Source organism: Sapajus apella, unplaced genomic scaffold (assembly GCF_009761245.1).
Source record: "Sapajus apella isolate SASKATOON/1434 unplaced genomic scaffold, GSC_monkey_1.0 scaffold7, whole genome shotgun sequence".
NCBI lineage: Eukaryota > Metazoa > Chordata > Mammalia > Primates > Cebidae > Sapajus > Sapajus apella.
The window spans coordinates 28998272-29024916 of NW_022436947.1; the positions used below are offsets into that span (position 1 = coordinate 28998272).

At 38.3% G+C, this 26645-nt stretch overlaps 1 protein-coding gene across 4 annotated transcripts in view; it reads left to right on the forward strand.

Moving 5' to 3' along the window:
• DOCK4 (dedicator of cytokinesis 4) overlaps positions 1 to 26645 on the forward strand; it is a 483746-nt gene that overhangs the window by 231251 nt on the left and 225850 nt on the right. For all 4 annotated transcript variants that reach the window (XM_032275667.1, XM_032275665.1, XM_032275666.1 and 1 more), the window contains exons 7-8: positions 458 to 542; positions 7866 to 8017. In XM_032275667.1, coding sequence (XP_032131558.1) covers positions 458 to 542; positions 7866 to 8017 — 237 coding nt within the window. The remainder of the gene's footprint in view (positions 1 to 457; positions 543 to 7865; positions 8018 to 26645) is intronic.

Consider the following 26645-nt stretch of genomic DNA (forward strand, 5'->3'; position numbering starts at 1 on the left):
CAGCTAGGTACATTGGTGTAGGTCAAATCCTGATGGCCAAATTTCCCTCTCCTCAACTCCAATTTCTAGAACCAAATTATGTCTAGCTCTAGTTTCCATTCACTCCAGTGTGGAAGGCCTTCCCTTGTGATAATTTGAAGGGTGCTGAAGGCTTCACACCATATGGGGCTAAGGCCCCAGTAGCAGGAGCATTCCACTGATAGCACCAACCCATCCCTCCTGCATTTGCCTGTCTTTCTCCCCTTCTGTGTGTCAAGTTTTGCCCAGTGTCCACCCTAGTTATGTTGTCTACCTCAACTGTGGTTAACAAGTCATATAAGGTAAAAACCCTGGGTGAGAGAAGCATGGTGGGTGATATACCTAATTTCAAAGTGATATAGTAAAAAAAAAAAAAAAAGTTTTTGACATATTTAATGGAAGTAACTTTTCCCCCAGACTTTTGCAATTTGTTTTCTAGACAACTGGGACTGGACCTGGTGCCTAGGAAAGAGTATGCAATGGTGGACCCAGAGGACATCAGCATTACCGAGCTCTACCGATTGGTAGGTACAGGAAATCTTGGCTCCCAGCCTCACTGCTAAATTTGTGGTTTCCATGGCATTCTTCATACTTGCTTGACTTTATAAGAACAGGATGTTCCAGGATCAATTTAGAGAAAGTAAAAAGGCTTGAGAGCTGAGGTGACCATGCCCTGGGTACGGCACCGAGACACTTTACCTGCCTAAGAATGACATGATACTCTCCAATCGATCTGTAACGCCCAGGCATCAGGAAGTCAATACAAAGACATTTTCAGTTCTTTTGCAAGTCTGCTTTTCGCCTAGTCTGGTGAAGTGCTTGCAAGTCATACGTACTTAACTGTTGTTCTGTAATTAATGGTGTCTAGTCATGGCTCAGCAGCATGTTAAACCTCCTCCTGCCCCCATTAGCTCCATATACATTGTGTGTGTGTGTGTGTGTGTGTGTGTGTGTGTGTGTGTGTGTGTGTGTGAGAGAGATGTGTATTAGCATTATATACACCAACTACTGAAACGGTCTTCTCCTTAGTCTTCAGCTGCTGGATACCCACCCTTCCCAGACCCCAATCCATTCCTGAGTACTGAAGCCCATTAATCATCCTAAAATATTTGATCATATTGCCCACCATGGTCTCACATATGATTTGCATGGTAAGTTATAGTTCAGTTTTTTTGCTTGGCATCCAGGTTCCCCAAATCTGGTTCAATCCACCTTCTGTTTAGCCTTGTATTCTTAAATACTTATATGAAATGTACCTAATCTCTTGAATTAACTAAGGTGTGAAAATCCAAAATCAGGTAGAAGATGGTTGGGAGGGCTTTCAAAGACTATCATGCTACGCATAACTGTACTTTGATCTCATTACTGCTGCTTCTTACCGTAAAGTTCCAAGAAGGACTGCCTATCAGAAATAGTAGACTCCTTTTTGGATAAGCCTGCCTTTTTTGACATAGCTTTCCAAGCTTATTTTTCTGAGAATAATGGGATATTCTTAACCTGAAGGTTATCCATATCTGAAAAATGTGAAGGATAATTTCAGTAAGTCCATTGGGGATATGTCTGATTTGAGAAGGCAGTTCTTAATATTGCTTTCAGATTTTTCCGTGATCATCAAATTGATGTTCAGATTATCTACACTTTATTGTGTCAGTTGGAGTCAATTCCATTTTTTAGAGGATATTCTTTATTGTATGTTAAATGTCTTCAGAGTAGTGTGTGTGCTGTTTGCCTTCATCACATCAGTGCTAAACAGAGTATCTGGCATGTAGCAAGAACATAGAGGTCAGTTAGTGGGAGGTGAAGTAGGAACGAATAAGAGCATTCCAAGTTAAAGTCATCACTGCCTCTTAGCTTATATAACAAATATAATCTGTATAGTTTGTCAGTCATATCCTCTGATGTGGCATCTTTTTCTTCATTTAATTAACTCGTTGAACATCATATTCTTTCACTTCTAAGAACATATATCACTTAATTTTAAGTTTCTTTAGGGAACACACTTTATCTTCTACCTCTACGTGTTCAAGATAATCTTGCACAGTGCCTTTGCACTTACTAAGCAACCAGTCAATGCTGTGGAGATCATATTGTGAAAAGACTGTGGATTATTAGCTCCAGACAACTACATTTACAATCTATCTCTTTCTTTTACCAATACTTTGGGTTTTAGATTTATTACTTAATCTCTCAAAGCCTCAGTGTATTCATCTACTAAATGGGGAAATAATTATTTTCACGTTCATTATGAAGATCAGATAAGAAATATATGTAAGAAATTCCTTCACAGATAATTGCACAACATGTAAGCATTGAATCAGTGTTCATCCCTTTCTTATCTTTATTTCATCTGCATTGGAGAGGCAACATGATAAAAATAATTGATAGTTCATATTAGGACTAGATTTGGCTGTGTCATGAAATAAATAAAAAATAGAAGCTAAACATGATAGAAATTTATTTCTCAAGGTATGCAAGTTTAGAAACAGGAATTTCTGGGTTTGGTTGTGGTTTTATGATCTGAAAAGGAATCTAGAGCCTTATCTTTCTGCTACACTGTACATGGCTTCCATCACCAAGAACACCTCAAAGTGCAGTGTAGCTGTGAGAGTTTTAACCATCCTATTTGCATTCTGGTCAGTACGAAGGAGATATGTTTCTCTCAGTTGATTCAAATCCTTTAACGAACCTTCCTGGAAGTTCCACACAACACTTGCACTTACATCTCATTGGCAGAGCTTGGGTGCACCCCTGTAAATAGTTGAGGATGTCAAGTTTTGGATAAATAACTGATGTCTGATACAAATATATTTTATTTTCCCGAGTTTGATTTTGTGCATGTTTAATTTTGTTTCTGTTCTTTTCATGTAACATTATATATGGCATGGCAAGTTGATTTCACCTTTGTCAACATTACAGTTGATTGGTAGGTGGCTTCCCAGAGTGCACTGTTGATAAGATTCCAGGGTCTCATGTAGGCTCTGATTGATTAGCAATGTCTGCCATTGGTGGGAAAGACAGCAGGGGATATTTTAATATGTAACAGCTCAGATCCTAGTCCAAAGTCTTCATTTTACAGCTGAAGAAAGTAAAACGTCATGATTTGACCTGAAAACTTAATTTCTCCTCAGTGGCAGCTATACCTTACTATTTCCAAAACAAAGACAATAGCCCAAGAAAAACTCAAATAATTATCAGCTTCAGAAGAGCATGTGCTCTTCTTTAAGGCAGCTTCTTTTTCTTTTTTCTTTTGTTTCCTCTTCAATTTTTATTTTAAGTTCCAGCGTAGATGTGCAGATTCTGCAGGTTTGTTACATAGGTAAATGTATATTGTGGTGGTTTGCTGCACACATCAACCCATCACCCAGGAATTAAGCCCAGCATCCATAAGGCAGTTTCTTTTTCAAGTTACTGTTTGCATCCTGGCCTAGCCGTAATAAGATCCTCTGTAGCCCTGATCTTCTTCTCTTTCAACATAAAAGTGACTGACTATTTTAATTTCACCAGGGAGAGTGGGGAGGCACCAACACCAATCCCTTGTTGTTGTTGTTTGGCAATTTATTGTCACTTTGGGTCAGCGACCTCAGCATGGAGGTTGAATGTCCCAACAGAGAGGAAGTTTGATTAACTGCCGCTTTTCTTCGTTCACTTCTTTCTTGTCAGTGTCATGTTTGAAACACAAGTGTTTGCATCTTACTAAATTTTATTGCATCATTCAAAAAAAAAGGTCTCACTTTAGGTTTTTGATAGCACTATTAGCAGATCTTTCTCACCTAATTGTGTTCATTTAAGCAGTAAAAGTGCTAAACCTCACAGTGTTTGCATGTGTCCACCTTGAAACTTTGGTTTAGTGCCAAAGGCAAGATCTTAATCCTTGTATAAATAAAGAGAACCTTATTAGCCAGCTTCTCTCTTATTTGTGTCTGCAGGTTTCCATCTTTTTGGAACACTTTCTTGGTTTTATAAGATCATGCATCTGCTTACTCTGCAATCCTTAGTAGGTTAGACTAGCAGATCTCAGATAGAACACAGTGGTTCTCACAAGCAGTTTCAACCCCAAGGGGATATTTAGCATTGTCTGGAGACATTTTTGCTTGTCACAACAGGAGATGGGAGGGAGAGGTACTATTTGCATCTGGTAGGTAGAAGCTAAGAAAAGCTGTTAGATGTCCTACAAAGCCCAGGGCAGCCCCCACAACAAGGAAATATTCAGCCTAGTTGTCAGTAGCACTGAGGTTGATAAACCCTGGTGTAGACAGTTCATTCAATAATTAATGCATTATTTGAAGAGTAAAAATTTGAGCCCATTAAATAAATCTTTGGGATGAATCTGTTTCTTTTGCTAATCAAAGAGCTAGTTCAATTGTTAAGCACAGTTAGAGTAACTGATAGGTGTATTTGTAGCCACAAATTATCTCAAACTCTTGAAGTGTGAACTTCTTAATTTTATTGTAATAATATTTTCACATTTTTTTTAACAGTTTGCCAGAGTACTGAATTACCAAGAGAAAATGAAAGTAATCATCCCTACTTAAGTCCAAATCAGTCCCAGACCTGAAAGAATAGTGGGGATGGGAAGAGGGGTGATTTTAGTGCTAGAGTGTGCCAGATGTGAGGGCCCATGTTAAATGTGCAAAGGGTAGAGTCAGGCAGGCTTATTACTGGCATGCATTCAAGAACAAAGGTTCCAAGGCCATAATTACTGAAAAGATGCAACAATACATTGTTTAGTTTGCAGTGATTTGCATCTGTCTGCACATGATCCTAATCAGTGATTCTCAACCCTCATTGCCCAGAATCACATGGGGAGCCTTTAAAACTACCAGTCTCTGGACCCCCAGCCCCTAGAAATTCTAATTTAATTGTTCTGAGATAAGACCTGGGTATAAGTATTTATAAAAATCTCTCTTGGGGACTCTAAAATGCAGCCAAGGCTGAGAACCACTGATCTAGATTTATTGGATTCTTTGCATGAGTAAAGGAGCTAATTGTTTCTCCTCAATTCTTAGTGAATGTCATGATTGCTGCAGGGAACTTTGCACTGTTTGGGTTAAGAGCATATATCTCCTTAAGGTCTATTCTTTTCATAAGGTTTTGACATCTGTTTCTATAGCTCTGGTCCTTAGTAGTCATTCCGTTCTACATAGTAGCTTGTTCTCTGTTACCCTTTTGAGTAAACATATGTTTTTCTTTTAAGTAAATCAGTGAATAAGTTAGCAATTCTGGCGAGGTAGAGGGGGGATCGGAAGCCTTTTTAGAGATGCATTTTTATGAACGTTTGATGCTGCTTTTGCCACAGTAAAAAAAAAAAAAAAAAAAAAAAATGGTTAAGGCACAAAATAGAACAACCTTTATAGAAAACAAGGCAGAATTATTCTTTTTTCCTGCAGTTAGAATATTTCTCTCCAGGAACCTGTTTATGGCCAACACATGCCTCAATGCTTAGGTCTGCTTTTAAAAACAATTTACTTACTCTCCACTTTTACAAAGAGGTTCCCAGTGTACTTGTTAAGTATACAGTGATTATAGATGAGTTTAGTTAACTACATTTTTTTCACCTTTTGCTTTTCAAGTAGTTCAAAATAAAAGTTTTAACTTTAAGCATGAAAAAATTGTAGTGATTTTATGTTGCATTAACACTTGTAAATTTACATGAAATAGCTGGGCTCGGTGGCTCACGCCTATAATCCCAGTACTTTGGGAGGCCGAGGTGGGCGGATCACAAGGTCAAGAGATTGAGACCATCCTGGCCAACATGGTGAAACCCCATCTCTACTAAAAATACAAAAATTAGACAGGTGTGGTGGTATGTACTTTTAGTCCCAGCTACTCAGGAGGCTGAGGCAGAAGAATTACTTGAACCGGGAGGCAGTGGTTGCAGTGAGCTGAGACTGCGCCCCTGAATTCTAGCCTGGTGTCAGAGAGAGACTCCGTCTAAAAAAAAAAAAAATTTACATGACATTTTGGCTTCAGAATTTGGTCATTCAGTAGTTTTTGAACTCAACTTAAAGGCTTAAAAAGATGGCTAGTGTAGACATCGGGCCATTTACCTTATTATTCAACAAAGGCTATGGCTCTGTTACAATGAAACTGAAATACCTGAACTATTTTTTTAATTGTCAAAGTGATCCAAAAGAGGTAGTTGTTTTAGTTGTCTCTGCTGTGAAAGTGATAATCTTCCACATTCTTAGCACCTGTTCTATTAATACACATGCCTAGTCATGTGTTTTTCCTGTGCCTTATCCTGAGTCAGTGCTATGCGAAGTGTGGTCCAAGTAATGGCTGGACTGTGAACTGTGGGTCTGACTATACAAATGACAAGTAAATGATTAGAAACCTTTATGGCATTTTGACATTGCCATGGCATTTTTATTGCATTTTATGAAAGAATCAGTTTGCAGTGAATTAGCAGGAGAACAACCTGCTCCCTCACTGCAAAGCAGTTTGAGGAGCCCTATCCTAGACAGATAAATCCTGCACCCCCCTGACTTCTCAGCTGAAGTGCCATTTTCCCAGGACGCCTGCCCAGTCTCATGTCAAATCCCCACGTTTATACTCTCATCATAATCTGGATCTTTAGGCCAAGGGCAGTGGCTCACACCTGTAATCCCAGCACTTGGGCAGGCTGAGGCAGGAGTAACGCTTGAGTCCAGGAGTTCGAGATCAGCCTGGGCAACATGGCAAAACCTTGTTTCTACAAAAAATACGAAACTTAGCTGGGTGTGGTGACATGTGCCTGTAGTCCCAGCTACTCTGGAGGCTGAGGCAGGAGGATCGCTTGAGCCTGGGAGGTGCTGGCTTTAGTGAGCTGAGATCATGCCACTGCAGTCTAGCCTGGGCAATAGAGCAAGATACTATCTCAATAATAATAATAACAATCTGGGTCTTTGCTTCCATTCTTCACAGTTGCAGTTTTACATGCGTATGTGTGACAATTTTATTCACATTCATGTCTGCTTCCCCTAGTAGACAGACACTCTGTGAAGGCATCAACTGTTTCTGTTTATACTCATCACTGCAGTCCCAGGGCTTGGCACATAGGAGATACTTGAATGTATCTTGGGTGAATGATCATCCGCATGTTATCCTCCCTTATGGATTCATGAATGATTCTTTTTCTCCCTCAAGTTGTAGGAACTCACATCTTATCTTGCCTCCCAAATGGAGTCTCGACTGGCTGTACTGAGGATGGGATGCCAGGTGGACATAGATGCTATTCATCTTTAGACACCTTGCTGGCTTTCCTAGGCCTGTCTCCCTATAGCTCCACAGCAAGTTAGAAACATTTTCTAGCTCAAGTGATAGACTATTACTTGCCACAGCCTGTCTCAGACAACTAGTACAACTTTACAATTTAGTATAACCTAAAAGAACTTCTAATTTTGAGAAATAAGAAGTTATAACTTAGATATAATTTAGTCTATTTTTTAAAAAGGTAACTAATAACTTGTTCTCATCTGGGGAGTTGATAACGAAGCAACAGAATGCTTTGAACTTCCTGCTTCCTGAATCTACTCAGTGAGTTGTTATTTTAACATTAATGATTTAAAAAATTTTTCAAGCAAGGTTTCTTGATGATCTATAAACTTCGTGGTTTCTTGTTTTAGAAGTTGGAAGAAAATTTGGAATTTTTTAACATCCAAAGTTAAACTGGATGTCTTCTGGACTGTTTCTATGTCCAAAAAACATTGACTATATATTTTGCTGTAGATTGAGATACCAAATCCACAGCAAAATAAAAAGTTATGTCATAGGACACCACAGTTACACCATAGCTAACAGTTTGTTGGGTCCTATTATTTTCTTCAGTCCATGCTGATCATGTTTTTGTTGGGGGGGGTGTCATTCAGATGGAACACCGACATCGGAAGAAAGACACCCCGGTGCAGGCAAGCAGTCACCACCTCTTTGTCCAGATGAAGAGCCTCATGTGTTCCAACCTGGGAGAGGAGCTGGAGGTCATCTTCTCACTCTTTGACAGTAAAGAGAACCGGCCAATCAGGTAACTGCATGTGGAGATAGAATTTGAATATCTTAATGTTAGAATGGTGGATATTTGTGATTGGCAAGCTGTAAGATATATGATCTTGTGTACTTTTTACTCCATCAGCCTCAATTTTCTTACCAGTAGAACTCTGAGTTTCTAGGTTACCTGTCCTTTGGATGTTTCTGTGAGGGATGATGAATGCAACTTTCTATAGCCCTTTGAAAAATTCAAAAGGGCTATGGAATCAGAACAATTGATAGTAAATGGAAGTATGGCATTGATATCAAGTTTTTTATTTGTTTTAATTATTTTGTATTGATAACAAAAAGAAGATACAGATTCTCTGGAGAAGTTTGCTTATCACAGTCAGCATGTTATGTCATTCAGATTTTCAGTAAGCCATTATGTCATTCCTATCTTATCTGGATCAAATGGTTTAAAGAGGCAATTAAATACTTAGAAACTTTCCCATTAACATTTCAGAGCTGTGAGATGATAAACCATTTTCACATATTTCTTTTCCTTTATCAGTTCTCTGAGTCTTAGCTATTATAGTTCTCTTTTGGTTCTCTTTTCTCTTTCAATATTTAGTAAAAGACATACAGTGGATGTTTTGGTTGTTATTCAAAAGCCTCAACTCTTACTAAAACTTTTTGTCTAAAATTTTTAATATTTGTTTTGAAGTTAAGCACAAAGCTTACCATATTTTAAGTTAAAATTTTCATAGTTAAATTGACAATTTAAATTGAATCACACAAATCACACATAATGACCCAATTGTACCATGCTTTAAAAAAATACTTATCAGTAAACACTAACAATTTTAGGCAATAATGACCCAATTGTACCATGCTTTAAAAAAATACTTATCAAAAACACTAACAATTTTAGGCAATACAGAGTCACTTTTTTTTTTTTTTTGAGATGGAATCTTGGTCTGTCATCCAGGCTGGAGTGCAATGGTGCAATCTCAGCTCACTGCAACCTCCGGCTGGGTTCAAGCAATTCTCTTGCCTCAGCCTCCCAAGTAGCTGGGATTATAGGCACCTACCACCACGCCTGGCTAATTGTTGTATTTTTAGTAGAGACAGGGTTTCACCATATTGATCAGACTGGTCTCGAACTCCTGACCTCAGATGATCCACCCGCCTCGACCTCCCAAAGTGCTGGGATTACAGGCGTGAGCCACTGCGCCCGGCCTATTGTCTTATGAACACAAAATCATCTTAGAGTAATTCTTTTCTAGTAAAATGGATTTCTTTTTCTAGGGAATATGTGTGAAGTTTACTTTTAATGTACTTACAGCCTTAAAATCTTTGTTGAAGTAATTTATCTTAGTCATTATCTACTAGTAAGTGTACTTTTTATTTCTTGACAGTGGACTATGTCCATAGAATTTAGAAAGTGGTGTTTTTGTGCAGCAGGGACAAAATTGATGAGGTGTGGAAATAACAGTGGTAATATAGTTTTAAAAAACCTACTTTCTACACTGTTAGAGGAAATGAATCAGTGTGGTAGAAGAACTTCGCCTCTTTACAAATCAGTACCACTAAGAAGGGAAGTAAAAGGCATGAAAAACTGTTCTAAGCTACACTTTAGAAATGCGAAAGACTATTTAGAGATAATATTTGTTTACACATTGAAGTGTGTCTGGTTTATGGCTAGTTTAGTTTAACAAAATCTTTATAACATTGTCTGTATAGTATATGACCTCTTTAATATGCTTTATAAACTATATGGAATGTAAAAGGAAGAACTAAAGTTATTCTTTTGCTCACTCCTGTTAAACTAAAGTTTTGTTTGTTTGTTTTTTTGTTTGCTTGCTTGCTTTTCTTTAAGGTAGAGTCTCACATTGTCGCCCAGGCTGGAGCGCAGTGGCACATTCTCGGCTCACTGCAACCTCCACCTCCCGGGTTCAAGTGATTCTCATGCCTCAGCTTCCTGAGTACCTGGGATTATAGACACCCGCCACCATGCCTGGCTAATTTTTGCATTTTTTTTTAGTAGAGACAGGGTTTTGCCATTTTGGCCAAGCCTGGTCTTGAACTCTTGGCCTCAAGTGATCACCCACCTCAGCCTCCCAAAATGCTGGGATTACAGGCATCAGCCACTGTTCCTGGTCACCTGTTAAACTAAAGTTTTTGTGGGATACAAACTCTCCTTTGCCACTAATGCTCAAATTGCCTTATCATAGGATTATATTAATGTGGGATTAATATTAGCTTGTCTCTAAATGTTATCTTACAAACATTTTCAAATTTCCTCAAACATTCCTCATAGGTGTTGATCTTCAGAGTGCCCCTTATTTTATTCCTATATACTTAGTAAAAGTAAGATAATCACCTGGGTACAGGGTCCGCCAAAATGTTGTGTTTGTGTTCCCCAAGTTCAAGCCAGGAGCTGGGCAGCTTTCCTGGTCTGTCACGTGGCTGGGCTACCATGCCTGCCTGCTCCCCTCTGTTGTCTCCCTCCATTTTTCCCTCCCTCACTTCCACCTTCACTCTCTCCTTTGTCACCTTCCTCCCTATCCCTTTTCCTTCCTGTCCCTCTCTCTGTATCCCCCGAGCTCTCTTTCTTTGTCTCTCTCCACACACACACACACACACACACACACACACACACACACACACACACATTCTCTCTCTCTCTCTCTCTCTCTCTCTCTCTCTCCTTCAATATCCCACCTGATCTGTAATGGTCCTAGGAGAAATCAAGTCAATCCCTTCCCACTGCTTCTCCTCACTGCATTTGGTTATCTGTGGCTCTCACCTCTCAAACTCACAATTACCATAAAGGTGATTGGCAAAAGAATGAATAAGAATCACAGTATCTGCTTACTAGATGTTTGGAACAGTGTCAGATTTGTCTTCTTGATGTTTCTGAGACCTCAGGCCACACAGTGATTGTTTTCTTTTAGGAAGTGTTCAAAACCTTGTAATGAGTCAGTTTGGTTCAAACTGCCGGGAACACAAGGCAGTTCACCGTCCCTGCAGTGAAGAGGCCTTAGGATGTACAGATCTGAAGACTGGGCTTGACTCTTGTCTCTGCAGTTGACGGTGACTCTGCAGCACTGACCCCTTTACTTCCTTCTATTTTTTCTTTCATCCTGGAACTGCTAACAGTTCTTGCTGCCTTTATCCCACTTGGCATAGGTAATGAGTATCAAATGCCCGCATCTTCTCAGAAAAAGGTACAGTGAATATGAGATATGATTTTAAGACATTGTTATATTTCTTCTTATTTGTGAGTGTTTTAAAATTTTGTATTTCTTTTAAATGTTTTATTTTAGAAACATTTCCAACATGTATTGTAAGGAACCCTTATGCACCCTCCACCAGTTTCAACAACTATCAGCAAAAGGTTGATCTTGTTTTAACCATATTCTTTTCCAATTTCTGTCTTTACCCCCAGATTATTTTGAAGCAAATTCCTGACCTCGTAACATTTTCAAATGTAAAAATGGGATTATCATCTAAAAAATTAAGATTTCTTTAATATCACCAAATATTCATTTGGCATTGGATTCAGATTTCTCCTATTGACTCATAAATGTCATCTTACAAAATTGTTTAAATTGAGACCCAGATAAAGTTTATATATTGCAGATAAGTCTTATATGTACATTTCAGCTCTAACTTCCCTCTCCATCTTAAATTCCTGGAACTTATTTTTAATTTGATTTATTTCTTTTTGAGAGTTGAAAGTCTGATTGCAGACAGTGAAAATCAGTAGACAAAAGATGGTATAGTTAAGTGAATGCTTCTGTTATTAAATAGGATGGTTAGTGCTCTAATTTACAAAAAGTAAAATGCCACAGGAAAGGAAGTCATTATACGAAAAATATTCTTGCACACTCATGTTTTCAACAGCACGATTTGCTGTTGAATGGAACTAGCCAAAATGCCCATCAATCAATGAGTGGACAAGGAAAATGTGAGATATATATGCGCCATGAAATACTCTTCAGGCATAAAAAGGAATAAAATAATGGCATTTGCAATAACCTGGATGGAATTGGAGACCATTATTCTAAGGGAAGAAACTCAGGAATGGAAAAGCAAACATTGTATGTTCTCACTCCTAAGTTGGAGCTAAGCTATAGGTACACAAAGGCATAAGAATGATACAAGACTATGAACTCAGGGGAAAGGGTGAGAGGGGGATTAGTGATAAAAGACTGCACATTGGGTACAGTGTACACTGCTCGGGTGATGAGTGCACTGGAATTTCAGAAATCACCACTAAAGAACTTCTTCATGTAAAAAAATTAATAAAAAAATTATAGGACAGAGAAGTAGAGATGTGGTAAAGCATGGGATAAGTGTTAATGTTAGATTGTAGGTAATATGTATACATGTGTTCACTGGAGATTTTTTTGTTTATATTAAATTCCCATAATAAATGCTAAAAAACTTTTTTTTTTTTTTTAAGTAAAAGGCAGCCTAAATGATCTTTATGGCTCCAGTTTGACCACTGATCATAGAACGTTACCTTGTCCAGGTAGAAGTGGAGGGACCCACATGTGTAAACCTGTAGAGGATGGATTAGGAAATAGGGTGTTTATTCCTCACATAAGACGGGTAACTGGTTAGTACTTTGAAAAAGAAAATTTCCTCCTTTAAAAAGCAAACAGCCAGCATTTATTGAGCACTAACCATATGCCATACTCTGTTTTAAGTGCTTTAAATATGTTATTAGCAATAATTTTACAGATGAGGAAGCCAAGGCACCGAGAGGTTAGAGAAGGTGACCAGTCTTCTTAAGTGGCAAAAGGCAGAACAGAGCTGCAGACCCTGTGCTCTGGCCCAAAGCCTGCCCTCTGAACCACACCACCAGCGATCGCGTCAGAATCATTCCCTAAGTGCCTTAGTATTTGTCTGGAAATTTCTATAGTTGAACAGGATTTTATTGGTCAGACCTGGGGCTTTAGAGACTGATAGTCTTAATAATAAATTGTTATGACTCCTTGATAATAATACTGAAATTGATACAGGGCCTCAGAAATCATCTATGCTATAGAAGTTGGGTTTTGAAATTGAGTCCTTCTCAAAATACTTCAAGAATAGCAAAGTGGCTCCTCCAGTTACCCATGGTGTGGAAAGGAAAGAAGGCCAAGAGAAAGAAGGTGGCCATGACCCCTGCTGTCTTGAAGAAGCAGGAGGCCAAGAAAGTGATAAGTCCCCAGTTTGAGAAAAGGCCTAAGAATGTTGGCATTAGACAGGACATCCAGCCTAAAAGGGACCTCCCCTATTTGTGAAACGACCCCACTATACTAGGTTGCTGATATCCCCCATGGGATGGCTGTTTGCCACAGCAACCTGATACAGTGGCTGGAAGCGCCTCTGCGTTAACCAGTTCACTCATGCCTTGGACCAACAAACAGCTACGCAGTTGCATAAGCTGGCCCACAAGTACAGACCAGAGACAAAGCAAGAGAAGAAGAGGCTGTTGGCCCAGGCTAAGAAGAAAGCTGTGGCAAAGAAGATGTGCCCACTAAGAGACCACCTGTCCTTTGAGCAGGGTTAATACTATCACCACCTTGGTGGAGAACAAGAAGGCTCAACTGATGGTGATTGCACATGACATGGATGCCATTGAGCTGACTGTCTTCCTCTCTGCCCTGTGGCATAAAATGAGGGTCCCTTATTGCATTATCAAGGGGAAGGCAAGACTGGGACATCTAGACCACAGGAAGACCTGCACCACTGTTGCCTTCACACACTTTAACTTGGAAGACAAAGGAGCTTTGGCTAAGCCAGTGGAAGCTATCAGGAACAATTACAACGACAGATAAGATGAGATCCACCATCACTGGAGAGGCAGTGATCTGGGTCTAGAATCTGTGACTCACGTTGCCAAGCTGGAAAAGGTAAAAGCTAAAGAACTCACCACTCAACTGGGTTAAATGTACACTGTTGAGTTTTTTGTACATAAAAATAATAATTATTCTTAAAAAACAAAATGGCAAACTGGCATCAATTCTTACTGTATGCTAGTGATCAAAATAATAGATTAAGTACTCAGATGTGCCCAATACAAAAGGAGCCAGCATGTAAAAGTATTCCCCTTCTCGTTCACACAGTGGAATTGTGAAGCACGTAATATCTCCTCAGTACCAGGAAGAGTGCATTTCCTGATAAGAACTTATCTTTGAAGCTGGGCCATATTTAGAAAACCCATTAATTTTGCCTCAAAACAATTACGGAATCTGGCTGAAGGCAGCCCAGAATGTTAGGCCTGCAAAGTGTGTTCTGGACACCTCTTGGAGTGACTAAAGATTCAGGCCCATTCCGAAAGCGTCCTGCTCAAACACACCTACTCCAGGCCCCTTTTCCAGTTAACCTTCCTCACTTGTTCATGTTACAACACCAGCCCAGACTCTCCTGAAGGCACAGCTACACTGGAGCAGCAAAAATCACATGCTTATTTGAGATGTGTATGGTCTTGACACAGTTTCTCTCTATAAAAGATAATTATTAGTCTTATAAAATGAGTTTGCCAGATTTTTCCATGAGCCAGTTGTTTTTAGAGAATATTTATCTGGTTGAAAGTTTATGATTTCTTCAGCCCACAAGGGTATAGCTGGGAAAGGCAGGGAATCAATTCTCTGCAAATCATCTGTAATTTTATTACATTCATTTAACACTTACATAATGCTTATTATATTCCAGGCATTATTCCAAGCTCTTTAAGAAATATTAGTTTAATTAGCCCTTGTAACACTCTATAAAGTGGATACTACTAAGTTTTTATAGCTGGGGAAACTGAGACACAGAGATTTTGTTTGTTTGTTTGTTTTTTAAATAACTTTCCCAAGGTCATACAGCTGATACATGGTGGAGCTGGTGTTCTAACATGGCGGTTTATGCAGGAATTGGTATTCTTAAACACTGCTCCACACCCATACTCATCATGTACAATATCTATAAGATTCTGTATTCTTCATCCACCTGTTTTTACTGACCAGAGTATAATAAGGGGTCTGTGGATGGTTTGTTGTTTTAAGCAACTAGAGTAGGAGGGACTTGACATCGTTAAGAATTGACAGGAAAGATCCAGTAATGAGGGAGAGGGGAAATCACTGATCGTTCAAGGTGCCTTAGGAGGCATCAGGAGACAGATTTGAGTTTGCAGGTGAGGAGATTAGCCATGGGCCAGAGAAAGGAAGAAACAGAAGAATGTGGACTTGCATAAACTGAGGTATAGGATTGGGCATATGAGCTTTTGTTGCATAAAAACAAACTGCTTAGCATTATTTGCTACTGTGTCTCCTTTAGCTTGCATTTAAAATTGGCTTCTGTACTACATGATGATCGAAAGAGTCATGGTGTTTATGCCTTCCATAAGTTATGCAGCTATGGATGTGTATATTAATTCTTATCTTTCCTATTTTGGCATATGTCAATTAATCTACAATAGACAGTAAATTATACGGACCAGTGAAAACAATGCTGTTCACTGATTGACTACCTCCCTTATAATTTTCATTACTTTGTTTACTGATGTACTTTAAGACTTCATGAGTTAAAGTTGTGAATTTGTCTTGGGACTAATCTATTAATGTATTACATTATCATCAGAGAATATATTTAATAGGACCTGAGTGCCACCAGTTGGTACTGAGCTGGCATAGGGCTGCTCATGCATGTGAGCTGCTGGAGTGGGCTTTTATTTGAGAAAATAGCAACAGGGTAGTACTTCTTGAAAAAGTGTTATCCCAATGATTAAATACAAAAAGCCTTATCCTAGTAATTAAGTACAGATGAAGTTTACTGACTGTTTGTGACTTATTCACATACTTTTCGGAAGCTAGGTATTTTTCCTAACATCACACCATTAAACTCTCCATTTTTCTTGAAATGCTTCATTTCCATATAAATTTTATATTGCTTGTAATTACCTTATATTTAGTATATCATTCCATTCATTTAAGGAAAGGAATGAATGCAATTGGTGAGGTATAGATTTTTTAACATATGGAAATGTGGATTCATACTGAACTCTGAAATACATCTGGATATCTCTTCACCCCTAAGACACATAACTTTCTGTGTTTTGTGCACTACATAGTAACCTAAGTGGCCAGATTCTGGAGACAGATGGCAAGAGTTCAAGTCCTGGCTTTGTCATTTGGTAGCTACATCAGCTTTGGCAAGTTCATTCATGTCTCTCAAGGCTGTTAACTTGTCGGCTAAGCAGAGACAATAATAATACTTTTCCATGGGATTATTGGAGGATTAACGCTACTGTAATACTTTCCACCTGATAATTGGTCAGTAAATCTTAGTTATTAGAATGATTATTTTTTAAAACCAGTACAGAAAAATATACTTTAAAATAACCAGAAATAATAATGTGTTGGTTGCTCTTGAAGTCTTAAATATGTTCTGAGGAACAATTTTTTTTAGGTATATGGCATTATAGTTATGTAATATTTAGAGAGACCTACCAGTAAACAGATAAAATGGAATCAGAGGTATAATTTGCTTTAAAATACTTCACCAATGGAAGAACAAGAGAAAGAAGCAAAAAGAAGAAAAATGACAAAGTATGTGGAGAAAGTATGACAAAATTTCTTGGTTATGAATTCCCTGTGATAGGTATATAAGCTCTTGGTTGAATTTCTAGCATATAATATGTATAGTTAATGAATTACCTGCTTAACCTTTATTAATGTTTTCTGTATATAGGTGATAAAGCAATGAGAAAAGACATTTTTTTCCAATCTCTTTAAAGAATATTAGATTGGTTATGACACTAGCTCCATAGATGATGGTCTGAATTCCATTTTACCTAGAATAATATACTTGTTATATGAACTGACAGTTATGTTTTTCATAATGTATTTGACAAAACTGAAGAGGAGTATTTTCCTAATGGTCTAGGATATTGAGTATTATATCACACTTAGGTTATAATAATATTCCCCTTGAGCATGAGCCTTGACTTAGATTTAAAATACGCAGCTTTTAGAAGACTACTAAAGATTCTGTGAGAGAAAATACCTTGTGTGCTTAAATCCTTAAAGAATTTTTGCCTTACAGGCAAAATCAGTACCACCTTCCTAGAAATTCTAAAGAAGTGTAAGTTTATCCTTCCAAAGGTGAGGGATTTCCACTTGTAAGAATGCACGTTACTTCTACCCATTTGCTTGTTCATTCACTTACTCTGAAAGTGTGTAAGAGTAAATGAAGTGTTGTGTACCAGCTGTACGAGGCTCTTTGAACCTTTTTAGAAGTTCAAAGGTGAACCCTGAAGCAATGGCAGGGGGGATCCAGGCACAAGTGACAGAATCTAGTTTGAAAAAGAGGAAGGACACTTCTTTTATTAATGTGGAAGATAAGGGCAGTGAAATGGGTGTAAAATGCTGAGATGTAATCAAGAGACTTTGGGTTTGTGGCCTTGATCTTTTTTAAGTAAAGGGGGAAACTAGATCAGCTGCCATTCGAGAGCAAAAGAGAGGACAGGGGGAGTTGAGGACTGAAAGTGAGTTGTAGGAGGAAGGAAAGTAGACTTGGAGCAAACATGTGATAGGGATCCATCAATCCAACCCCTGGGCATGCATCTAAAGGAAATGAAACCAGTGTATCCAAGAGATATCTGCACTTCCATATTTACTGCAGCACTATTGACAATAGCCAAGATGTGAAGTCAACCTAAGTGTCCATCGACAGATGAATGGATAAAGAAAATGTGGTATATATACCCTATGGAATACTATTCAGCCTTACAAAGAAGGAAATTCTGTCATTTGGGACAACATGGATATACCTGGGGGATATTATGTTGAGTGAAATAAGCCAGGCACAGAGAGACAAATAGTGCATGTTCTCACTGACATGTGGAGTATAAAAAGTTGAACTCAGTAGCAGAGAGAAGAAGGGTGATTATCAGGGGTTAGGGGAGGGAATTTTGAAAAACAGGGTACAAAATTTCAGTTCGATAGGAGAACTAAGTGCAAGAGAGCTATTGTACAACATGGTGGTTATAGTTAATAGCAATGTATTATATACTTGCACATTGCTGAGAGAGTAAATTTCAAGTATTTTCATCACCAAAAATAAAAGCACATGAGGTAAAGCCCATGTTTTACCTCACGGTAGATTAGCTTGATTTAGCCATTCCACAATGTATACATATTTCAAAACAACATGTTTTATTTAGAATTGATAAATATATACAATTTTTATTTATCAATTCTTTTTTTTTTTTTTTGAGACAGTCTTAGTCTGGAGCAAGACTCTTACTTACAGTCTTAGACTGGAGTGCAGTGGTATGATCTCGGCTCACTGCAACCTCCGCCTCCCAGGTTCAAGCAATTCTCTGGCCTCAGCCTCCTTAGCAGCTGGGACTACAGGCGCATGTCACCACGCCCAGCTAAATTTTTGTATTTTTAATAAAGACAGAGTTTCACCGTGTTAGCCAGGATGTTCTCGATCTCCTGACCTAGTGATCCATCTGCCTTGGCCTCCCAAAGTGCTGGGATTACAGGTGTGAGCCACTGTGCCTGGTTCATTTATTTTCAATTCTAAATAAATGAATAAGTAAAATGTTAAAAATGTGTAAATACTGCAGTGTCAAAAAGAAAAGTGTGATAGAGACTGAGTGAGGGCTCATAGAATTGCTGAGTGCAGTGAGAGACACACCAATGTGAGACGTCTGAAATTGCTAGTGCATCTGGGCTCCCAACTTAGCTTTTGCTGGACGTGCTTAGCAAATAGGGGTCAGAAGCAGGCGATAGGGTTGGGGACTGAAACATCATAGGTGGAAAGGAATGAGATAATTTAGAATTCTGTGTCACAAGGAGAATCTAAGAAGTTACCATCGTTGCTTCCAATGGGTCTCTTCAGAGATTGATACAGTCTAATAGCCTTTTCGGTTTTAAAAGGAAAAGAAAGAACCATCTTCTTTTGAAAAGACTCAGTTGCTAGGAAAATTTTTCAAGAACTTACAGAAAGAACTGTTAGGGAGAATTGTTGTTTGGCCCAGACTAGTAAAAAATGCTAATGTTTTTGTGTATGTATGCTAGTACATGGCATAGTTAAGAGAGCAGTTATGGCTTCTTAATTCCATCCACTGTGCTAGCATTTCTTGTTTCATACATTATTTACAACTTATAGTATGATCACACAAGTTCAGCATCTCTATTGTTACATAAATTAGGAGCATTTATTGTTTTGAACATCAGAAATCAGGGGCATAGATCCCTTTTTGTAGTTTCATGTTGTAAAATCAACTAAAAAATGTGACCTCTCCAAAGCAGAGTAATAATGTAGGGAAATTGTCTGACTGGCCAGACATGCAGGGAGTACAACTTTGAGAACAAAAATAGATGGAGAAGGCATTCAAAGACCCTCCTTGGATTGTGGCAATATCAACAATTCTATACGGCCCAGAGCATTTCCTGCCATGTCTAGACATGCTGGCACAGATTTCTCTGTGGGTGTCTGCCTGTCAGTGACCCACAGCAACCTTCCCTCAGGCCTCCTGTTGAAAGGCACTCCTGCTTTCCGTCTGCCTCTTCTCTGTCATTTGATTGTTCCAGCAGGTGCATGAAATGTAGGATTGTTGTCACTTCAGAGTTAATCAGATTTGTGGTTTACTCCCCCTTTGGTCACATTGACCAAATAATGGCTTTAGAGATGTTGTGATATCAATAATGGGAGAGTTTTCAGTATGAAATGAGCGGGGAGGAGGATCTAAATTAATACAAAACAAGCAAAGAAATGCTTTTATTAATACTGAGAGCAACCAGGGTAGAACTGATTCACTTTTTTCTCTGTAGCATTTTAAGAGCCATACAATTCTAGTTGTTTTTGAAGTTGTAAATTGCTGCATCATTATAATGTGCTATTATAATAACAGGTGGCTAGAAATTCCAAGTTTCAAAAAACCAAATACTCATAGAGCCAGTGAACTCAGATCTGGCTTTCTCTTTCTCTTTCACTCTAAGCTCTGATTATTCTAGCTACTTGTCTCTTTTTACTTAAATAGTGCAGAATTTTAGAAGGTGACCAGAAGGTCCTTTTACCCCCATTCCTGTGTTTTAAAAGATAACCAGACCGATGTTCTTTTCACAGATTCGGGTCATCTCTATCTTCCTTCCTTTGGACTGTGTCTGCTACCCATAGGGTATTCAGAATTGTTTAGTTTTCCTAAGTTCTCTGAAAGATAAGCTATGGTAACATGTAGCAACTCACTTCACAAGGTCTTCTTTGGTATTCAATGTCATTTATGTTGTAAGACGGCTCAGCATTAACAAAGGAATTATTAATGATGTATTTCTTGTTAGTCCCTTTTCTAAAGATAAGACTTTGCCCTTCATCATCTAGATGTTTCCAGCACCTTGTAAAGTGCCTGACACAGGGTGGGGATTGATGCCATAAAAGGAAGCTTACAAGTCTTTCATTGTTGTTGAGGCAAAGCATTAAGAGATAATGCTATTATTATCTTAATATTTGCTATCATCTTTCCACTGCAGTGGGGATGTGCTTATTAAGAAGAGAGAGTGCTCGAAGTGTTGTGTGCGCCAAAAATGTTTATAGAGTCATTTCATGTTACACAGTGTTAGTAAGAACCATGCTCTCAGCCCTGTCTCTAGGGAAACATCATTTGCAAACACGATCATGCCAAAAAGTACATAAAAATTGTCAGATAAATGTATAGCATCTTCCTGTAAGTATTTGCATGTAGAGATTTTGGACTACACATTAAACAGAGACTGCATCTTCTTTTTATTTCAGTTGAGCTTTATAAAGTTCACACTATTCCTGTGGAATTGCTGATGTTTATATGTTCATTCATTCATTTATTCAGCAAACAATTATTGCTGTCCTCAGGGCCACATAGCACTGAATAAAACAGTATCAAAAAATTCCTGCTTTCACACCATTTATTAATATGTTGTAAGACAATTTGACATTCACAAAGGAATTAATAATGATGCTGTCCTTGTTAGTTTCTTTTCCAAAGATAAGACTTTGCCAGCAGACAGCTTACAGTCTACTGATGTTCAAAATACTCGAGCAAGTATTTTTTCCAGGGTGTTTAGGGAAATAGTATACCTCTGAGGATTTTACTTGAAGTGAACTTTGGGATTTCTAAAGTCTTCTGAACTTAGAGTCATGGCTATCTTTCTTAAATCAACAATCAAAATCATTTCCTTAATTCAACAGTTTCTGTATCATTCCTTTGTGTGGTATCCAGTATGCAATTTTTATTTCGCAAAGGTGTTTCACATGCCTAAAGCAATGGTTCGTAACCTTTTCAGTGCCTAAGATTTCTTTTTAAAAGTACATCACTACAGAATTCCACAGAAAATAATATACTTGTTCTCATAGACATTAACATTTGCCTGTTCAGCTTTGTAGCTTCCAGGTCTAAAAAGCACCCGATCTTCAAAAAATATAGTTGAATGAGTCATCTAATTAATAAATAATATTTAATGATGCTTTAGATAATTTTCATTTTTTAAAGCTGTAATGAATATAAAGAATCTGTCAGTAAACTTGTGTCCAATGGTAAGCTATTGAAATGAAAATTTGGTTTTGGCTTATAAACCAGAATGTATCTGAGGCAGATCGCAATTGATTTAGTTTATTTTGCCAAGGTTAAGGACATGCACCTAGGTGATGGGTCTGTGCCATTCTTCGAAGATGAGAATATTGAGAGCTTCAGCATTTAAAGGGGAAAGGCAGGCTGGAGGGGAAAGAGGGAGTTGGTCACATTACTGAATCCACATGTTGCAAGGGAAAAAGAGTAGGTACCGGAATAGTCAATTATGTGTTCATCTCAGGCTCAGTAAATTAACACTTTATAAACAATTAGGTGAACATAGAGTAGCTACCTGTGGAGATATGTAACCTTTTATCTGTAGTTCTCTGCTTCGGAACAAAAGGAAAGGCAGCTTCTTGCAAGACTCAGCTTTTAGCTTAATCTTTTTCCCTTTGGCAGAGTGAACTGGGGGTCCCAAGTTTTTATTTTCCTTTCACAGACTTAATTCCATTAAAAAAAAGAAAATCTTTTCAAGATAATAAATGTATGAAAGATTTATTATACTTACTGTTTTTGCAGGACTTGAATTACATGGATTTTTAGTACTTATTCTGTGTTTATTTATGGCTTTTTGCCTTTTTAAGAAACTGCATGCATCAACTCAGAGTACTTATAAAGAGCTCAGGTTTACTTTAACATTCCTTATTATAGACACATTCCTAACGAAAAGATGTTAGAAAGGTCAGAATAATTTCTGAATATATATCAGAGTGATTCTTTTCTCATAAAAGGTCACAGATGCAGTATTTACAATGATCAAATGATATAAATTCCCACAACAATAAGCATAACACATTCTGCCCACATACAGGCTTTCTTATTTCGTGGTGCCTGTTTCTGTTAACCAGATCCTATCTGTGCCTACTTTTGGTTACTTCTCTAAGGAACTCATTTTTTAGTGAAATTCTTAATGAGTTCCCTAGAGAAGACTCAAGCAAGCATTTTTCTCAGTTTAGTTATACAGTAGGCCTCTTTCTAAGGATTTTACCTGAAATGAACTTTGGGATTTCGAAGGTCTCAAGTATTCGGAACTTAAAGTCATTGCTGTCTTTTCTTAACAGTCAATCAAAATCATTTCTTTAATTCACTCACTTAATGTCAATTACTTAATCTGGTAACAGCACAGAAGATGTGAAACAGCAGCTGATCTGAACATTATTTGTTTATAATTTTAAAGAGTGTTATATCCCTTTTTTAAATTAAATTTTACCTTCCTAAAAATTCTTTCCTAAAATTTTACCTTTCCTAAAAACAAAGATATTTGTTTCAGATATCTTTATTTTTATGCAAAGGAAAATAGCATGAAGTGCTTTATAGTAACCCTGGCTAGTTAGTAAGAAAGAATTGGTTTGTTATTGAAAATTGGAGTTGACCATACTTTAAAAATGTATCTCCTGTTGGCCTGGCATTGTGGCTCATGCCTGTAATCCCAGCACTTTGTGGGCTGAGGAGGGCAGATCACGAGGTCAAGAGTTCCAGACCAGCCTGACCAACATGGTGAAACCCCTTATCTACTAAAAATACAAAAATTAACTGAGCGTGGTGGCGCACATCTGTAACCCCAGCTACTCGAGAGGCTGAGGGCAGGAGAATTGCTTGAACCTGTGAGGTGGACATTGCAATGAGCCAAGATCATGCCACTGCACTCCAGCCTGGGTGACAGAACGAGACTCTGTCTCAAAAAACAAAGATGTATCTACTGTTGTATCATTCAACTACATCAGAATTCTTTATGTCCCAATAAAGCCATCACATCATTTGGTTGCTTAGTCTTCAACACTCAATTATTTGTAAGGTGCATATGGGCTTGAGCATTAATATTTTTAAAATAAAACAGCATCTATCTCCTCTTTAGGTAAACTCCGGAAACAGTTGTATCAAAGATCTTCCTCTTTCCATTTCCCTTTAATCAGAAGAGCTCATGACTCTAACTTTGCTGTAGTTTTAAAATTAGAAAGCACATTAATAGTCTTATCGAGGAAGACTTGCTTGAGAAGTTGCTTTCATTTATTGCCAAGGAAAAATTCTGTCATTTGTGTTGTCACTGGGAGAAAGAGGGGAAAAGTCTTTGACCCTAAGATACCAGGCGTACATTGCCTGTTTTCTGGTATACATGACTGTCATAAAACACAGTTCAGCAATTCTGATTAATTAAGACTAGGGCTTTCGGGTAAAAATAGTGATCCTTTAACATGGCTGGGCTTTAAACAAACAGGAAGCTATTAGGTCCATCCTGACTCAGTCAGTCAGGATCTCCAGGGTGGGGCCTGGGCTTTATACAGCTCACCAGGAGAATATTTTACACAATCAGGTTGGGAACTGCTGATTAGAAGGCCCGTAGGTCTCTTCTGTTTACCACTGATTATTCCCTTTGCATACTGTACATAGGGCACCTATTCTCATGTCCTTTGTCTCTGCAATCATGAGCGCCAAAGCCCATAGTCCAGAGGCCACTGCAGAGCTGCCAGCACACCTTCCAGCTGCTTCCCAAGGTATCCTGCCTGAACTGAGGAAGCACCAGTTTCTTGGGGGCATAAATACGGCAATTGATAGAGCAGCTGGAGCTGTTTCGACTTATCCTTTGCCACTCATTCTAGGAGAGAGCACAATAAGAGGTCTCTTCATAGTGCTGGGGAGGAATCTAATTTTTTCTTTAACCCTCATAAGTTCTTAGGTGGAATGGTCCTTTTTATCAAAATACAAATTAAAAAGAGAAAAACAGAAGTTTACTAATATGCATATTTTATACTCACATGGTATATATTAATACCTAGGGAATGAGAAATTCTCAAAGAGGTGGCTTTGAATTCCAGCTTATATAGCATCTTCAAGAAAGAGCAGTAAAGCTTGGAGAAATGACAAAAACCAAAGAGGACTTGAAGTGTCTCAGGAAGGCAACTTCTAGGAAGGCAAATAACTGGCAGGCAAAGGCGAGTTGGTCAAGAGTGTTGGCAGGGATACCTGTGGTGCCATCTCCAGGCCTGCAACGTTTAAAGTTGTCATCACTCTGTTCTCCTTGGTAGAAGAAAGGGCAGGCCCGTGACCTTACCTCCCTGAATGTGCCTGATCTTGTTTGATCTCAGAAACTCAGCAAGGCCAGACCTGTTAGTACTTTGATGGTATAAGAGGGACAAGATTTCTTTTGTTTTTGTACATCTTTGCATTGCCTTTAGGCAATTAGAGGGAAGGCAGAGAGCTTTCCAGCACCTACTTCTTAATTGCCTTTAGCTCAATAATTCTTATGCCAAAGGGGCATATTTTGGGGTGCCATATTCTGGTCTCCACAGCAGATTGCTGGATATATCTTATACTGTTGGGCAGAACATTTGAGAGAATGCAGGAGAAGCAGTGAAATAGAAACAATTCAGATCACCTTACGTTTGTATTCTATTGCCTTTTAGGGAGAGGCTCCAGGGTCAGCACTGTGGAACCATCCTCTTAGCTCTTCTCATTATTCCTTCATCCGTCTTACCACCCGTTAGCTTTTCGTGTGTCTCTCTTCATACGTACTCAGTGTAGAATAGGAATTAATTGTTATCCTTATACTCTTCACACAGCATAGGCATAGTTATTTTATTTATTTATTTATTTATTTTTTTGAGGCAAAGTCTCATTCTGTTATCCCATCTAGAGTGCAGTGCTGCAATCTCAGCTTATTTTAACCTCTGCCCCCTGGGCTCAAGTGATCCTCCCACCTGAGTCTCCTGAGTGTCTGGGATTACAGACATGCACCACCACACCCAGCTAATTTTTTTTTTATTTTTTGTAGAGACAAGGTTTCACATTGAGGCTGGTCTTGAACTCTGGGGCTCAAGTGATCTAGCCACTTCTGCCTCCCAAATTACTGGAATTTCAGGCATGAGTCACTGTGTCTAGCTTAGCATAGTTCAATTTAAGACAAATTACTGCTTTTTCAAATATGCTGCATGGGCTTTGGTTTGGGCTTTTTTTTTTTTTTTTTTTTTTGTAAAATTGGTTTGTATGAGTATAAAAGAATATGACAGTTGTTTTTCAAATTAGTTTACTAGAACATGACCGTCTAAATGTTTTCTCTCTTGTTATTGTTCTTCATGGAGAGCATAAATCTATTTCAATGATATTTAACTGTTGAAAATTTTTTCAAGTGTTCTTTGTAATTTTTTGTGGATTAATTAACTTGCTAATCTTTCTCACAACATGTTTCAACCCAAGATACTACCCAGTCATATATTTTTGGATAAAAGTAAATGTGTAACTTTCATGTTGATTGAATCACTAGACAGCCTTGCTTCTTATGTGAGGTGAGCTATAAAAGTGATAAATATAAATCCATGCAGAAAAAAATAATTTTTATGTGAAATATAGAAATATATTTCATATAAAATATCAAATTTTTTGTATTGGCCTTCCCAACTGAAGGATGACTTCTACTGAGTGGTTTATAAGGAGGCACAGAGGACAGGAGCATCCTACTGAGAAATGGAAGAGAACCATCAAGACCTGCAGGTCACTACTGTGCCTCCTACGTTATTTGCATCACCAGGAAGAACATATCTACCAACCTATGCTGCGAAACACACTTATCATCATTAGATCCTTTTTGACTACATCAGAATATCAGTAGTTCAACTGAGCAGTTGGTCGCAGGTATAATCTCCCTACATAGATACATTGTGGCTTTTGTTTTGTTTTGTTTTTCCGTTTGGCTTCATGCAGTTTTGTTTGTTCATTCATTTATTTTGATTTGTTGTTGTTGTTGTTTTCCCAGACAGGGACTTTGTTATCTTGCCCAGACTGGACTTGAACTCCTGGGCTAAGTAATCCACCCGCCTCAGCCTCCTGAGTGTCTGGGACAACTGGAGTGTAACACTCTGGCCATTTTGTAATTATCACGTTTTAATTTTATGAAGAATATTCACACAAAACCTGTTGGTTTGTGTGATATAGTTAGTCTTGCTCTTCTTTGTCCATTTCATTCTTTTTTTTTTTTTTTTTTTTTGGCAGAGTTTTACTCTGTCGCCCTGGGGGAGTGCAGTGGTGCAATCATGGCTCACTGCAGCCTCAGCCTCCCAGCCTCAAGCAATCTTCCCACCTCAGCCTTCTGAGTAGC